Source organism: Lepidochelys kempii, chromosome 6 (assembly GCF_965140285.1).
Source record: "Lepidochelys kempii isolate rLepKem1 chromosome 6, rLepKem1.hap1, whole genome shotgun sequence".
Taxonomy (NCBI): domain Eukaryota; kingdom Metazoa; phylum Chordata; order Testudines; family Cheloniidae; genus Lepidochelys; species Lepidochelys kempii.
The window spans coordinates 106,403,729-106,420,986 of NC_136385.1; the positions used below are offsets into that span (position 1 = coordinate 106,403,729).

At 44.7% G+C, this 17,258-nt stretch overlaps 1 protein-coding gene across 12 annotated transcripts in view; it reads right to left on the reverse strand.

The window, feature by feature from the left end:
• Positions 1 to 17,258, reverse strand: part of SYNE3 (spectrin repeat containing nuclear envelope family member 3) — a 96,356-nt gene that overhangs the window by 53,767 nt on the left and 25,331 nt on the right. For 6 of the 12 annotated variants that reach the window (XM_073349571.2, XM_073349567.2, XM_073349566.2 and 3 more), the window contains exons 2-4: positions 6,326 to 6,498; positions 5,559 to 5,868; positions 564 to 725 (exon numbers count right to left, since the gene is read on the reverse strand). In XM_073349571.2, coding sequence (XP_073205672.1) covers positions 564 to 725; positions 5,559 to 5,868; positions 6,326 to 6,498 — 645 coding nt within the window. Of the gene's footprint in view, positions 1 to 563; positions 726 to 5,558; positions 5,869 to 6,325; positions 6,517 to 11,282; positions 11,365 to 12,419; positions 12,578 to 17,258 lie in introns of those variants that run through there. The other 6 variants (XM_073349569.2, XM_073349570.2, XM_073349565.2 and 3 more) reach the window with 3 other exon arrangements.

Here is a 17,258-nt window from a genome sequence, read left to right on the forward strand (position 1 = left end):
GTCTTCTGGCCCTTGAGCCTCTGCGCTACATTCAAATCATGTTTATATGCTTCTCTTTTTAACCAGGAAGGCTAGAAACTTACATTTCTTTTTTTTTTAATGAAAGCTCAGATTCTTGTGTAATCACATGACTCCAGGAACTGGAGCTTTAAGAAAAATGTCAAATAGTATGAGACTCATGATAAAATTGGGAGAGTTGTCAATGGTGTGTTAATGACCGCACAGAAAGTGGCAGACCTGGACAACTCATGATTCAGGACCCCTTCTTTAGCCATTTCACCAGAATTTGTTTTAAACACCTCTCTTTTAAATATCCCCCTTTGATAAAGACAATATGCCTTTCCCCCCCTCCTCCAGATTTCTGCCCTGAGCCAAATTTGAACTTGCAGTGCTTGAATTCTAGGCCCATAGCATACTTTCAGAGCCACATGGATCTTATGAATACACTATTCTGTTAAATACTTGTATGATTTGGGGAATATACACAAGAAGGGATTCAGATGAGGAGAATGCATTTCTTAGCAGCGCTCTCCCTCCCCTACTAGAACTGCATCATAAAGAACCTGCAATGTCTTTAGCCCATTGTCTGCTGGCAACTTTGTTGTTTCTCCGATGCAGCTGTTCAATCTTTCAGTCACGCCATTCAGCCACGATTGAAATTGGTCGACATTGGTCTTGTATTGCTCATGTTCCTTCGTTATCTTTTCAAGCAATTTAACTCTGCACTGTAAAAAGAAACGTCCAAAACGGTGAGGCCAGAGCTTATCTGTCTCTTCATAGGCTGCATTTTTAACTAGGAAAACAGAGTCCATTTCCTTTCACCCCCATGTCACTCAACCTTTTCAGGAATTCACACCTCATCTCCAGTATGAGGACAAAAATATGTAAAGCTTTCTCCCATTCTTGGCTGTGCTGTAGCATCTCAACGTTTATTCAGAGAACAGAAGATGGCAAGGTCCTGTGAGGTCAGTGCCTTGCCTCGCCTCCCCTTTCCAAAGCTTCATATTTTTCATTAAAAAGCGGTATTATCCTTTCCCAACTTTGCTTTGAAACACAGACAATATATGGGGCCAGCCTACAAGCTACGGTGACAACCTCCATGCTGGCAAAAAGTATAGGATTACTCTGTCTGATCATGCCTGGGACATGTAAATTATTTCACAGCATTTGCTATTTAAACAAGATGTAAAGAAACGACTATATTTGCAGCATTAGAAACTCTGCAATATTTTTAGCATCTATGGTAACCTCCAAAGACTTTGCTTTCATTGGCACAATATATAGGGCCTGGCAGTGTTTGGCTCTGCACAAACTAGGGACAGGGTGCAAGGAGACATCTCTCTGCATACATCTTGTGCCCCTATGCAGGGGCCAGAGACAGGGCTGGATCCTGGGATCTGGTGGATCTACACAGAGGCCAGGTCACTGGTCTAGGGGGAAAAGTGACTCAAAGCTCCCATCTGCTCTCCCCTGACCCTGGGGCTGCTCTGTGCAGACCCCTGCATCAAGCTGGAATAGTCTGAGGACTCCTCTATCTTGTGTCCTCTGCAAACAGGCCCAGCAGTCTGAAGACACCATGATATAGGAGCATTCTGGCCATGTCACCTCTCCTTCAGCCATGCCAGCAGCATGGAAGCAGAGAAATGCATGAGCCCATATGTCAGATCCAACCACCAGAGGATCACCCTTGTGCTGGGATAATCCTCCAGGGCCAGTCCCCCTTGCTTTAGGGCAAGACTGTCACAGTGGTACAATACAAAGCAGCTACACCACACTGGAGAATCTGCCCCACCGTGACAGTCTTTGCAGTCAGAAGGCAAAATTCTGATCTGTTACATGGAGTATTGAAAACTCTGTTGAAATGGGAGTCTGTCCTTTAAATTTCAGGGTGCATTCCTGATCCTGCAGGCTAGGGAGCTGCGTAGGGAAGCGTGTGATCTGGGCCTGGCCTAGCCTAGTGTGAGGGATCATAGACCTCAAATCAAGCCTTGCACATAGTGCGGCAGATCCCTGGCTGGTGTCCATCTGTATAGCTCAATGGACTTCGCTGGGGTTATTCTGATTTGCACTAGCTGAGGATTTGGCAGAGAAAGTGAAATGAAGACATAAATACACAAGGGCAGGAAGTGCAAACTGTAAAAACTCCCAAGCGGCAGGATTGAAATCTGATTGATAAACAGAATTATGGTGAAAATGTACTCCAGCATCTTACAGTAAAATTACAAAGGTTGATTAAGGAGGAGATGCACAGCTTAAATTGAGAAGTAGCTTAACCTGTCTGGGACAAGCTATTTAACCAAAATGAAGCAGTCCAAGGCTTGGAAATTACTGCTGAAAATGTTACGATCCATCAGGTCATGTGATAAATGACACACATTTGAACAGACACAACACTGTGCTAAGCTATCATATGAAAAGCTAACCAAGGGCAGGCTGAAAACCTGCCAGACTGCTAGATGGGGCTACCTCCGAGTGCAACTTTTAATGAAGAGAAAGATGCTGCCATTTGCTCTGTCAGGCAACTCATTATTCTTTTCACTGAGAAGCCACACAAAAGGAGCATTAACTCTTGCCTTCTGCAGAAGCACCTGAATAATCAGAGAACATCTACCAGCCAAGATGTGGCATAGGGAGGAATATTTGTACTGACAAGAAGATAACAGATCCCAAGCAGGCTGCAAGATGAGGAATACTAAGAGATGACATTGTGAAGAATATATGCAGGTTTTTGGTTTCATATTCAGGACATGCTTTTGGTGCACCGTTACCCAAGAGATAAAGCATGAAGGTCTGCCCCATTCTCTGGCCTCTATGGGTATGTCTACACTGCACACTAAGCCCAGGTCTGTGGGACCCAGGCTTGTAGATGTGGTGTTTCCAAATCAGAGTTTGAGTGTTCACACTGTATTGTAAACCTTGCTTTACAATTGCTGGACCCATGTCTCGGAGCTGTGCTAACTCATCCATACAGCACTACGCATACCTTCTGACTCAGGTCTGCAGCCGGACCTGGGTCCGCAATGCAAAATGACAGGGCTTGGACTTGGATCACAGCAGGAATCAGGCTTTGACCCACTCCCCTAGCGGGACCCTAGGACCCGGGTCTTGAGCGTTTGCTGACTCGAGTCAGACTGATGTGCATGTGGACAGAAGTGGGGCTTGGGCTCAAACCTGAGTCAGAGCCCAGGTTTAGTGTGCAGTGTATCTGCCACTCCAGCAACAAACAGGGGCTGTAAGTAGCCAGCAAGCAACTGGGGGAGAATGCTCCTGGTGCAGGGACTCTGTTGGGCCTCTGTTGGCTTCCTGCAAGCATTGGTACAGGAGGTGTGTGAGGGCAGTTGTGGGGCTGGAGACAGAAGAGAATGTATTGGCACAGAGCTGTACAACATGCTACCATGGCCATTCTGGCTTGCGCTGCAAGCCACAGGGAGCTCTGCAGAGGATGCCATAACTTAGGGCTGCCTAAATTTTGCTAGAGGTTGTTTCAGCCCCTGAAGCAGCCCAGAATTGGGAGGGCGCCAAAAATGATTTGAAGCCACCCTCTGCCACTCTCTCCCTCTAACTCACATGGGATTGTCTGAGAGTAGAATGAAAGACTGAGCCAAGAACCTGTAGGTTTAATTTAAGAGAACCAACATGAATCAAAATTTTTGTATTTTGCACCAGCCTAGATTGAGTATGTGTTGAAACTTCATACATCACTACTGTTCCTGCTATACAAGGAAGAGAGGATGTCTCAGTGGTTATTTATATTTAGACGACATTCTTGGCTAGTACTAATAACTCTTTTGGGGGGAGAGGGGGAGAGACATGTGGAGTAGGGGAGAGAATTGGCTGCTGTGTGTAAAAATGTTACAACAACTGTAATTAAAAAAAATTCTGGTGAATATAATTTTTAATTTGGGAGTGTAAGGATACTCAGTGGCAGCAAGAAAATATGTTAACTCACTGGAGAAGTAATATCACAGTTAAAGCATTTGAGAAATGGAATCCACTTGCTCAGCCTGTGACAGAAACTGGCAACTGCAGGAGATCTAAAAAAGCTTCTTGAGTACTAGTGAAATTTACAAGTACCAGCAAGCTGTCTCCTGTAGCCAGCTTGGGAATTCAGCTGTCATTTGCAATTTACATGAAGCCTAGCCCCCCATCATGAGAGGGACTGAGACAACCCAGATTACTGGATCTCTTTCATTCAGTCCTCCCTCCCACTGTGAGAGGTAGCAAAGGTTCCTTCAGCTACCATTATTCACTTCCTGGCAAGACTCCCAAGCTGCCTCTAACCTTGGAATTAGCCAGTGAGTCCCCCATTTATTTCAATCACAAAAACTAACGTTTTCCACCACCCCTCCACCCGCAGCCTCCAGAGGTTTTTCAACTGGATTGTTTCACTTTGTCTTTTGGTGCAAGGTGGCATTTGTAGCTGCTTCAGCTGCCTTTTCTAGAGCCTCAGTTAGCTGGAGACATCAGCATGTATTTTATCTAAATACAGTGGGCCTGATTCTGATCTCTCAGCAGCAACAATCAGTGTAAATCTATGCTGGTGTCACACTAGCCTAAGAGATCTGACTCAGGCTCTCTGTATTCAGATAATATGTTTGAGGGAACTGGCTAGTCCAAATATCAAACTGCACAACACAAATACTAGCTGTTCATGGATCAAAGACACACCCTTGTTTAGAGGGAAATCACTAAACATTTAAATTGAGAATCTGGTGAAATTTATAATCCCAAGAGTTGAATTGCCAGGAGTAAAAAAGGGTGTTTTTCATGAATGGATTTACTCTGCAACCTGACTTTGATTCAATGTTTCTTTAGATGTATTTATGGCTAGAAAGTGTGACTGCAGCAGCTGCAGGCACAGAATGGGGGTTTATAATTTTTTAAATATTTTAAATGAAAAATGACAGGTTTCAGAGTAACAGCTGTGTTAGTCTGTATTCGCAAAAAGAAAAGGAGTACTTGTGCCACAAGTACTCCTTTTCTTTTTGTCTCATCTCAAACCTTCACCCAAACCAACTATCAAAGTGAGTCACAGACATGAAAAGTTGAATTATAATGTTGACCATCCTCCTGTCTAATGACCACTGTACCTCTGGGATTGAGGGCAGGTGCAGGCTGGAAAATGAATTAGCATCTATTGAAAATCTTTTAGCTATTAGCGTTGGCTGCCTATTCTTTGTGTCGGAAAAGCATTAATTGCTTGCCAACTCTGAGATTATGGTGTGTGAGTCTTGATCTGGGGATTTGTGGTATAGCTTCAAATGAGGGTGCAGAGTTGGGATGCTTCCTCATCTCCTTGGATGGATTACTTTACATCAAGATCACTCTGAGATCTTTTATTTACCAAAGGGCAGGGAAGCATTTGCTTTGGGATTGCTTGTATTAATCTTGCCCTGTTAAGATCACTCAAACCTTCTGTGCACTATAGATACATTCTTTTCCCATGAACCATATTGGGGAACTCCTTGCTCTCATATCAGAAACACTAACAGTAAATAATACAGGATAGTAACTGGTGAGCATCCTAAACCCTCCTCTCTTTTATAGTTGCATTTTACCTGAGCTTCTGTCTTTATTTCTTCATATTCCACCTTCATCTTCTTCTGGACATCCTCATCGACACTCGGGTCACCTATCCTGTTAAACAAGGAAGCAGCTTCCTCCAGCAGCCTTTCCAGCAGGACTGACTGATTTAGGACATCATTCAACAGAACCTGGGAGTGGCTCAGCTGCCATTGCTTCTCCTTTAAACCGAGCTGCAGTTCTATGTCAGGCTCCAAGGTAACCTTCATGTTATGAATCCAGACGTAAAACTCATCCTGGGCTTTCAAGTATTCACTCCAGTGCAGCCACACCCATTCGATACGGCTGTTGGGGAAAGTGAGAAACAAGATGCACGAGGTTCTCCCAGCACCAGTGGAGAGTGAGGGGAGTTCAAGATGCTTTAAAAAAAGTTGGTAATAAAGAATCAGATTCTCAGACAGGGTAAATCAGCCTAGCTTCTTTGACTTCAGAGTGTCACAATCCACTTCCCAGCTGCCCCTGGCTGTGGGAAGAAGTACCCTGTGCTAGCCCTGTGCCTGGCAAAGATTATTTCTCAGGTCACTGGACTGGCGTATTGTGGGTAGATGTAGAGCCAAGGTTCCACCTACTTTCTGTTCCTTTCCAACATATGCATGGGACCCCCGTGAAGGCTCCTCTCTCTCCCACACAGCACAGGTTGTTAGAGCAGGGAGTAAGGTGGCATTGTCTGAGAGAATTAGACAAGCCACAGTCTGACCCAATATATCAAATACAGTCTTTGTGGAAACAGCATGTGTCCTACCTGTGGCAGTGAGTAATGTAGATGGCTGTTTCTTCCCACATGGCTTTAATGTCTTTCAGTTTGGCTAGTATCTCATGCTTTTCCTCCTCGCTGATACAGCGAAGAAGGGCATCTGCTTTTATCAGGACCAAATCCATTTTCACTCGACCTTCTGGCTCCAACGCACAAATTTTCTATTAGAAAACACAAAACTGAAAACATTGAAAAAAAGAGAGCCTGCCAGTGCGGTTATTGAATTAGAACTTTGCTTTCATATGGAAATCATTACATCCTTGCTGGAAAACTCCTACAAAATTTAATAGAAATAAGAACTTTCCTACTGGTTTTTTCAATATTCGTACAGGGTTTAATTAATGGAGAAATATATCCCTGTTGTAAAGTAGTTAGCACCACCAACAGAAAGTAGATCATTAACTTCTGTAGGTTTTCACGGTAATTTCTACGCAGCCCTGTTGGGTTTGTGCCTATTAAGTGCTATCGGACTTGCCTGTAACAACAGTGTCTCCACTACTGCTACAGATCTATTGTACTGCATAACCACATGACGTCTAATTCACTTTCTTGGAGTAAGTGCAGAGGAGACACTATTCACGGGAAACATTGAGCAAAGCCAGTATTGTAAGTTGCACCAGAACATGCCATGGGAGCTGCACCAAAAAGCAGTTTGTTGCAAATCACAGAAGACATACTCTGAGCCACCCTATAAAAAGAATAGAGAATTATATCTCTGCTATCAAATTCTATTTCCACACAAAAACACATTGTGTATCAGTTAAGGCCCCATCACCTACATGCATACCTAACACAAAACCTACAAGCAAGGAAATGAAAGTTGAGCCACCTAACACTATGTATCTTCTACTCTTCCACCCAGAGACAAACCTAACCCTTCGCACAACCACCCCACCCCACACACCACCTTAATTCTGTCCTAATAGTGTTGTCAGCCTTCCAGCAGCACCTTCCCACTATCAGGCAGGACACTAGACTTCCTTTCCCTGCTGTCCCTCCTCACAGTTCTGGGAAACCACACTCATTCATGGTGGGGGAAGGGGTGCCAAAAGGAAAATGTTGAGACATTCAAAATCTGAGGTCACTTTTGAAGACATAGGCCTAAGTGATTTGTCCGGAGTGATTTACCTATTACCCATAAATACATCATTTGATTATTTACTTGTAAAAAACAAAAACAGAGCACAGGGGAAAATAGAAACCACACCCAGCAAACAATAGAAAGATTCAAAACCAAAACTTAGTCCAGGCTTCAGTCTTGTTCCTGCTTGAAGTGACTTGAAAGCAAATGAGCCCAGGATTGAGAAAGCTGTGGTTGGAGTTGGCACTTTTTTTTAACAATTACTTTCTTTGGCTGGCATTTTTGTTAGCAAATTAACAGAAAATAAATCATAGGGAGGAAGCCTGAATAAGTGCAAGCCAACTGGGAAAGAGGCACTTGGAACAGATGTTTTTATTTAAAAAAAGGCAGGCCAGAAGGAGACATCAGCTGGGTGGCAGAGAAGGAAGAGGGGAAAGGAAGGCAGAACTAAAGAAGAGCCACTTGCTTTTTGTTTAATAATAATGATGGATTTCCAATATCCAGATTGAAAAAGCTACTATAACAAGGATTTTCTATCCGTTATGACCCTGTTCCAAAGTCCAACAAAGGCCTCAGACTTTAGATCAGCCCAGGTAAGATCATCACAAACCACACAATCTTCATTCTTGTGCTCTGTAATGTCAACAGAACCCCTTAATAAACTGTCTCCCACAGCACTGACTTTCCTGAATTCTCTGCATGCATTATGATGTTGTGTGTATCAACATTCCTTATGCAAAAGGTAAGGGCTATACTCATCCAAAAGCAGAAACAAATCCACAATGAAACAGGAACTTCCAGCCTTTGTGACGGCTATGCAAGTCTGCCCATCACCACCAGCTCGCTGATGAGGCTCTATGCTAGGCCTGGTACATGCTCCAACCCACAATGAACCCCATTTGAGAAAATGGTCCTGAAAATACTGCAATGTCATTATATAAACCACCCCATCAGGAGTGCCATTGTCAGTGCCAGTCATCCCATCTCAAAAACAGAGGGGGTTCAAAGATGGGATGGGGGGCAAACATGACTAGATGCACAGAAAGATGTTCATCTGAAGAGAAACAGAGAAGGCTGTTTCATTCAGAGAACAGGCCTATCACACGAAAATATGAAAGAGGTATAGAAAATATGCTAGTGCGATGGGGTATACAAACCCCACACTGGGGAACACAGGGTTAATGAGCTATTATGGGCTCAGCTGGCCCTGCCTTGCCACACCTGTGAGAGATGTGAGACTTGAAGGGAGGATTTTAAAAAGGTAAAACAAAGCACAGTTGGTGGCAGAGCAGACCTTGTGGGAACTCCTCAGACCAGTGTGGCCCAACAGCTACTCCCTGATGAAAGGGACGACCCGATGCTGATCCACTTTTGCTGGGACTGTTCTTCCATGTTAGCCTGTGAGCCTTGTCGGGACCACAGGAGCTTAACAGAAGCCTTCTGAAGAAAGAGCCTTACCACATCTGTGGGACAATCCATTTGTGTTCATTATTCTTGTGTTTGTTGCAACCCTGAAAGGAGCAGCCTGCCCAGAGGGGTGAGCCTCTTATGACTGGACTGGCACAGTGGAACACTCAGGCATCTCAGAGCAGAGGCCCAAGTCAGTGCAAAGGCCCAGCCTGGGTGTGCCCTGGGGAAGGATGCAGTGATACTAGTCTCATCCTACTGCCCCACTATAATAGTGAATGGTATAGCTGGGGTAGATAGGAGCAGCCAGTTTTCTCAGTGTTCAAGAACAAGAGACATCGAATGAAATTGAAAGGCAACACAATTAAAATGGATAAAAGGAAACACGATTTTTTAAACACATAAGGCATAATTCATCTGCCACAAAATCTGAGGACAAGAGATTAACAGGATTATACAAAATATTATCTGTCTACATAGATAATGCGCAGATTCACAATTCCATTAAAAAGAGGAGAGCTATAACCCCACTCACTGACAGGGTTTAGGAAGAAACTTGCCCTACAGACAGATTATTCCCTAACTGTCTATCCCTGGGATTCCGGTACCTTTCTTGATAGCATCTGGTGTTACCCAGGGTTTCTCAGAACCCAAAACAGTGATAACTTAACTGTCTCTCTCCGGGCAGGGTCAGGAATAAATCAATGGGGGGCACAGCTCATCCAGCTGATAAACAATTGATACAAACCAGGAGTGCTTTCATCTAAAATTACCTTTTTTATTAAATCTCAAATGTGTGTGCACACAAACACACACACAGCTGCAGTAGGGCTAGAGCAGAGGCTCTCAAACTGTGGTCTCTGGACCACTAGTGGTCCGCAAGCTCCATTCAGGTGGTCCACAGATAGTTTCCTCTAAGGTGCGCACCTGGGCACACAAGAGAATGAAGGGCCACCCACCTAATTAGTGGAGCCACACAGGCGTGGCTCCACTAATTAGGTGTCTGGACCCTGGAGAAGACTCACATGTAAGGTGAGGTGGTGGCCTTGTGGGGAATAGAGGGAAGGTGGGAGGGGGAAGTGGGATGAGAAGAGGGGGTGGGGGGAATTTGGGACTTGCGGGGCTGCGGCGGCCAGAGAAAGAGGCGACTTTCCCCAACTCCAGAGCTACAGCTGCTGGGGAGAGATGGCCCTCCTTCCCAGCCTCCGCTCTGTGGCTGCTGTGGCGGGGGAGAGACCCCACCCCCTTCCCTGCCCCAGCTCGGGGGCTGCCACGGCAGGGGAGAGAGGGCACATCCATCACATTAGAAAGGTAAGACTACTGATATTAAAATATGAGTTGTGTGCTTTTATTTGTAGAACAAAAACCATTCATTCTTCTTCTTTTTTTATATATATATATAGCGCTTTTATCCAAAGCGCTTTACAATAGTTGGCTAACGGTACAAACAACATTTGGAAAGATCATTAAGTGGTCAGCAATTTTCAAGTGGTCCGTGGAAAAAAAAGTTTGAGAACCACTGGGCTAGAGCATTTCAAAACAAGTATATTTCCCTACAGTTAAGAAATGGTTTTGAGGAATCAGTGGCCCGCCTCCCAGGGGGCCCCGCCTTCCAGCTAGCTGCTGGGGAACTTAGCTGTTAGATCCTTGCCCAAAGAAAGCTTCCTCGGAATGCTCCAAAGCATATTCTTTCACCTAATCTTTTATAGCTAAACTTCAAACAAAGCACACAACCTATAGTGACTCAAAACTACGCATTATCTCTTATCATCAAAACATTTCTAGTCATAGCAATGTGTCTGGGGCACTTAAAACCTAGGTCACTATTCACTCACTCTCTTCCATACTTGTCAACTTTCTGCCCCATCCTCCCATTCTAATTAAAAAACTGCAAGTATGCAGCTGTCTGACCTGGCCTCATAAAGGCCCAAGATTTTCCTAGCTATGTGATGTTTGGTTTTCAGCAGGCAGTGGCTGAACATACAAAATTGCTGACTGCAGCATTATCAAATTCTGGGGTAACAATGGTATCTTCCCCTGTCAGAGGCAGGATGTGGGATGAAATGAGCTACTGGTCTCATCTGGTAGCATCGTTTTCTGCACTGCATTGGGTGGTTGCAAACCCCAGTCTTGTGACTGCGAGAAGCAACTAAACCTCCATTTTAGCATGCACAAATGAATGAGTGCTGGGTGCAGCAGCTGAGATCTCAGTCTAGTAAATCAGGATTGCTGCTAGTCTTCCAAATAAGTCTTGGGAGACAGGCCAGTCCTTGCCTACAGACAGCCCCGCAACCTGAAGCAAATACTCACCAACAACCACATACCACACAACAGAACCACTAACCCAGGAACTTATCCTTGCAACAAAGCCCGTTGCCAATTGTGCCCACATATCTATTCGGGGGACACCATCACAGGGCCTAATAACATCAGCCACACTATCAGAGGCTCGTTCACCTGCACATCCACCAATGTGATATATGCCATCATGTGCCAGCAATGCCCCTCTGCCATGTACATTGGTCAAACTGGACAGTCTCTACGTAAAAGAATAAATGGACACAAATCAGATGTCAAGAATTATAACATTCATAAACCAGTCGGAGAACACTTCAATCTCTCTGGTCACGCAATCACAGACATGAAGGTCGCTATCTTAAAACAAAAAAACTTCAAATCCAGACTCCAGTGAGAAACTGCTGAATTGGAATTCATTTGCAAATTGGATACTATTAATTTAGGCTTAAATAGAGACTGGGAGTGGCTAAGTCATTATGCAAGGTAGCCTGTTTCCTCTTGTTTTTTCCTACCCCCCCCTCCCAGATGTTCTGGTTTAACTTGGATTTAAACTTGGAGAGTGGTCAGTTTGGATGAGCTATTACCAGCAGGAGAGTGAGTTTGTGTGTGTATGGGGGTGGGGGGGATGTGAGAAAACCTGGATTTGTGCAGGAAATAGCCCGACTTGATTATCATGCACATTGTGTAAAGAGTTGTCACTTTGGATGGGCTATCACCAGCAGGAGAGTGAATTTGTGTGGGGGGGTGGAGGGTGAGAAAACCTGGATTTGTGCTGGAAATGGCCCACCTGATGATCACTTTACATAAGCTATTACCAGCAGGACAGTGGGGTGGGAGGAGGTATTGTTTCATATTCTCTGTGTATATATAAAGTCTGCTGCAGTTTCCACGGTATGCATCCGATGAAGTGAGCTGTAGCTCACGAAAGCTCATGCTCAAATAAATTGGTTAGTCTCTAAGGTGCCACAAGTACTCCTTTTCTTTTTGCAAATACACATGAAAAGTCTGGAAGCATCTAATCTAACAACAGGATGTAACCCCCACCCCCACCCCCTCACATTCTATTCCCTTTTCTTAAGGCAGCGGTAAGTGGCTTGCAAAAGAAGAAGCTGGAGAGAATGCTGAAGAGATCCTGCCCAAATGGGACCAAACTTACAGCTCGTGAGACTATTTTCATGCCCTATCCCACCTTGATCATCTCCTAATGGCAGCCTCTCCATGACTCCTGGCAGCCCCTGCAGTGCCAATGCCACTTGTGAATATGTCTCTCAAAAAGCAATATCAGTCTTCCCCTACCTCAGTCTCTCTTAGCCTGGCTTCCAGGGCAGACCGAGGTCCCTTGGTGTTATCATTGATCCGCAGTCTCTCCTGGATGGCTTTCATCCAGGCTTCTGCATTCTCCACACTCACGTCAAATTCATCCTGGGGCTGCTGAGTCATTGCATTAGTGGATACTGAAAGGATAAAGAAATGAGGAATTAAAAACGAACAATTCTCTTCTCAGGAAAGTCTCTCACAGTCTTAAGGAGCAGGGAAAAGAGGAAAATAACTTTACTGATCTCTTTTTGATTAATGGCATCAAAATGCACAACCCACAGTAGTCCTACATCTCTAAGTGAGACTCAACAGAAGTGAGTATGGAGTAAAAGCTCAAACTCAGAGCTTCTAAAATGAAAGTATACACGGGAACAAGATGAAGTTGGGGCACTCCTTTAAGCTCTGTGATTTGGGCTGACATTCAAAGGGATAAGAGTCACTGCATTTATTTGAAAACCAAATTAGGCTAATTTGGTGCTTGTGAAACGTACCAGACTGGAACTAATGTCCTTTGTATTTTCACAGAAAATGCACAGTACAGGCAGCGGGAATATAAATACTTCCATCAACATGACTCTCTCTAAGCCCATTTAGGGCTCAGCCCTGCAATGTACTGAGCACTTGGCCCTGACCTAGCCAAGCACTTGAGTGTGTGCTTAACTTTAAACAGAACTGTCTCAGTGAAGTTGGCCAGATCAAGCCAAAATACTCAGCACCTTGCAGTTAATCCACTCTGCTGAAACTTCTAAGGAGGCAGACAGTCAGAACAAGTTGTGGTGATGGTTTTGTGATACGGACCCCATTCCTGCAGGAATCGGGCGGAGACAGCTAACACAGATCACTAGTCAGTCATCAGATGGGAACATCTTTCAGTGCCTATGCACTTTGGGTGGATATCAACTGGGGTCTTATAGATAAAAGGCTCTGTGGACTAGAACCAAAGTCAATATAAAGAGGCTCCTGGAGTTCAATGGGTTTTGGATCAAGTCCTACACCCACTGCCAATGCCTGTCAGCCAGTTTCTCCCTAATGAAAATGTCATGCCTATTTGTTATCCACAATTGAATGCCTTTCTTTTAAAGGTCCAGAGGTAATTACTGAGGCTCCATTTTTGCCACTGTTACTCTGACCAAGTAGTACTTTACTCGTTCCCACTGATTTCCCTGGGACTGCTCCCATGCAGTCCAGTACTGCGCTACGTGAGCAAGGGGAGGCAGAGTATGGCCCTTGGTGAATCCAGCCCAGGATTTCTGATAACATCTTGAAATTGGAAGACACCCTGATCATAACCACTGAGGGGGAGAGAGTGACCTGTTTATATCCCCATCCTCCACTTCCTCTATACACCCCCACCCCTAGCTTTTCACTAGCCTGCTGCTGTTCCTCTCAGTGTGGTGGCAGGGCATGAGCATTCTCACACGCTTGTCACAGCTGCAGCATCACCCTGAATTGGGGGCCAAATGTGCACTCCTCTGTGCTCATGGGGGTAGCTGTGCTGGAGATGGGATTCACCCTAGGCAAGGGAGTAATACTGCTACTACCCTCCACTGCGAGGTCTCCTGGTGGAGGGCACAGGCCAGGGCTTGGTAAGAGCCCGCAAAGGCAAAGGCTGCCCAGGGGAGACGCTGGCTCGCTCCATTTCCCAGACAGCCTGACCTGCGTATACCCTTGGTAGTTGTGGCAGCTGGGTCCAAGCCCCACAATAAAGTAGGGGATGTGGGTGGGTTGGCCTGCTACGCTCTTACTTCTACTGGGCCCAGTTTGACAAGCTGACCTACCTAGCAGACCAGGTTCACATAAGGACTGGTGCTCAGCGGGGGCGATGGAAGGATTGTGCGTGGGAAGGATTTTGCCTGCGTAGGAAGCCTCTAGGAAAGGAAATGGGTAGTCCTAGGTTGCACAAACCCTCCTGTGACAGAACCAGGAGTGAACTCATTCTCAAGGTGCAGGCCAACTGAGAAACCTGTCTTGGAAAATCAAACCTAGTTCTCGTAGAAACGGTTTAAGAAATATCTGTCAGCAGGGCTGTACAACAAATGGTCCTATCTTATATATGTTCTATGAGTTGTCCAAACCATCTGGACACACGTGAAGGAAGACTTATGGGCTTCAGTGGGGACTGAGGCACTGCTCATGCTACTCTGTGTAGTTTAGTTTGAGGGATGAGCCAGAGGCACAATCCTACAGACACTTGGGTCTGGTGTGACTGGAACAGCCTCCCGTCTGAGATCTATAGAGGTGACTCTTAGAACAATTTTTATATAAAGATTCTAATTTATGTATGTATTAATTTATAAAGCGCATTGATAATGGAGAAATCTGTGACAGCATATGTGAGTAATAATTAATCATAAGAAATCAAGGTGCAAATAACAAAGCACTGAACAAAGCAGTCACCCCCTGTGGGACAGTAAAGGCAAAAGAGAGGAGAATATTCCAAGATACTGAGAGAGAGGCAGTCTATCTGGCTAACGCAGGCCAGCTCCTCAGACATATCCACGGGTTATAAAAATTATTTGAGGGCTGAGTTTTAGTAATTTGGTAAGTGGAAAATATTAGAGATGGGCCAAAACAGGACCCATTTAGCTGATCCACTTTTCCCATTCCTACCTCGCCCCTCCCCACAGCTCTGACCTCATCTCTTCCCCCCAGAAAAAATAAACCTTGGACACTTAAATAAATAGGGATCAGGTCAGAAACAACCCTGATTTTACCAATAAAATACTGAGCCAGATACGGAGCTGTGGCTAAGCTCTGCTCAGCACAGCTCAGGAGAAAGGATATAAAGGTAGCTTAATCACACATGTGCACTCGCAAGGCCATGGACCTACCGGGCTCTCAGTCTAGTCCCTCGTATAAATTAGAGCAGCCAGAGGCACCGTTCTGGCTGCAGGGGATCATTGGGGCATAGGGATGCCTGGCTGTGCTCTTATTTCCCTGGCCATACCTCTGCACAACTGCTGGAATGGTGCTGGTGTAAAAGCTGTTCTACATCACCTGAATAATCCCTTGTCTCAAGGATTCAGTGGCAGGCTTAACTGGGTTTAGAGTCAGAGCAGCACAAGCACCTGCCAAGATTGGTGTAGGCATACCTGATTCTGTCTCAGAACAGGGGGGTGGACTAGATGACCTCTCAAGGCCCCTTCCAGCCCTACATTTCTATGAAACCAGCTTTCATGTACCAGAGGATCTGGCCCTCTATCTGCATCATGTTCTCTGAATTTCCTAAAGTACTTTTTTTTTTTTAATTTATGCATCTAGTTTAACTCTCTTTCAAACAGGTTTAACAGCCCTCATCGGGTATTGTGAGGTTTAATTAGTTAGTGAGATCCTTCAAAGTCACTCTTTAAGTGCAATGTATTTTTGGCAATATTATCATTATTTTTCCAAGTTTCCCAATATACTTTTTTCTCCCTGCGAAGCCATTCTGCTTTTTTTAACTTAACACATTTTTCATAATTGATCCCTTTCTTAAACATACTTTTAAACCAAACATTCATAGTGCACTGGCTTTTAAATGGTTTCAGTATGTCTTGAATTCCTGTGCTCATGTACTACTTGACTCACTTCCAGAACCAAGCTCTCTGACAAATAAAAAGAGAGGGAAAGAAAAGCGCTCCAGGAAAGTTAAATCACTCGCCAGGAGGGACAGTATTTTCCAATTATTGAAATACTTCAAGCTTTTCATAACTCTTTCCATTTGGAAGAGATCAGGGTTCTGGGTTTGCACATGAGAAGTGTTTTTAAAAACACTGCAGTGTGTCAAATTTTATACAAATGCACAAGTGTGGAAACTATTGTGGTTCTGGAAATTGTTTGGTACTTGGGTTCTGGGGTAATTTAATAACTGCTCAGCTGTCCTGGATATTGTAAGGAGAGTTCTGAGAGAGAGAGAGAGAGAGAGAGAGAGAGAGAGAGAGAGAGTTGTAGAGGAGCATAAGTCTTTTGAAGTGGAGATGGAATTAGCATATACTACTGTAGAAGCGACACATCAATCTCCACGATTCCAAAGCTGAGAGTTCTTGGCATACTAAGGGCTTGTCTACACTACAGCACAGGGTCGATCTAAGATACGCAACTTCAGCTACATGCGTAGTGTAGCTGAAGTCGATGTGCTTAGATCTACTTACTGCGGTGTCTTCACTGCGGTAAGTCGACAGCTGACACTCTCCCGTCGACTCCGTTTGTACTTCTCGTTCTGGTGGAGTACCGGAGTCGATGGAAGAGTGCTCAGCGGTCGATAAATCAACCCACACTGGATCGATCACTGCCCGCCAATCTGACGGATAGTGTAGACAAGCTCTAATAAATTTACTGCTCTCAATCATGCTACTATTAGCACATACATCCCTATATAAAGGACTAGATTACTTCAGGTGGAATGGTACTCACAGCAGAGCTAAATTTGGTCCACTTCGAGTAAGTGGAGAAACTCTTGAGATTCTGGTAAGCATTAGCTGTACCCCAGCAATCTGTAGCTTAACCATTTTTTGGGGTTCAGGACATTAACCCTAGAACCTTGAACATCTTCCAAGGCAGTTTTTTCCTGTACTATTTGTGGTGAATGTTTATGACCATCAGGAACTGTTTGTCCAAACTAATGTACTGAAGAAAAAACACATGCTGGGTGTTCTTGGAACAATCACGTCCATTTCCTGCTTAAAGTTTATGGCTATAGCCAACTGGTTGTCACACGGGTGGCAGAGTGTAGAGCATTTACTTGCAGCACTGCCATTTCCTTTCCTCTCCAAACAATATCCACTCTCAAGGGAAACCCATAGCTACTTGACAAACCCAACTGCCACCACGTGATCACAA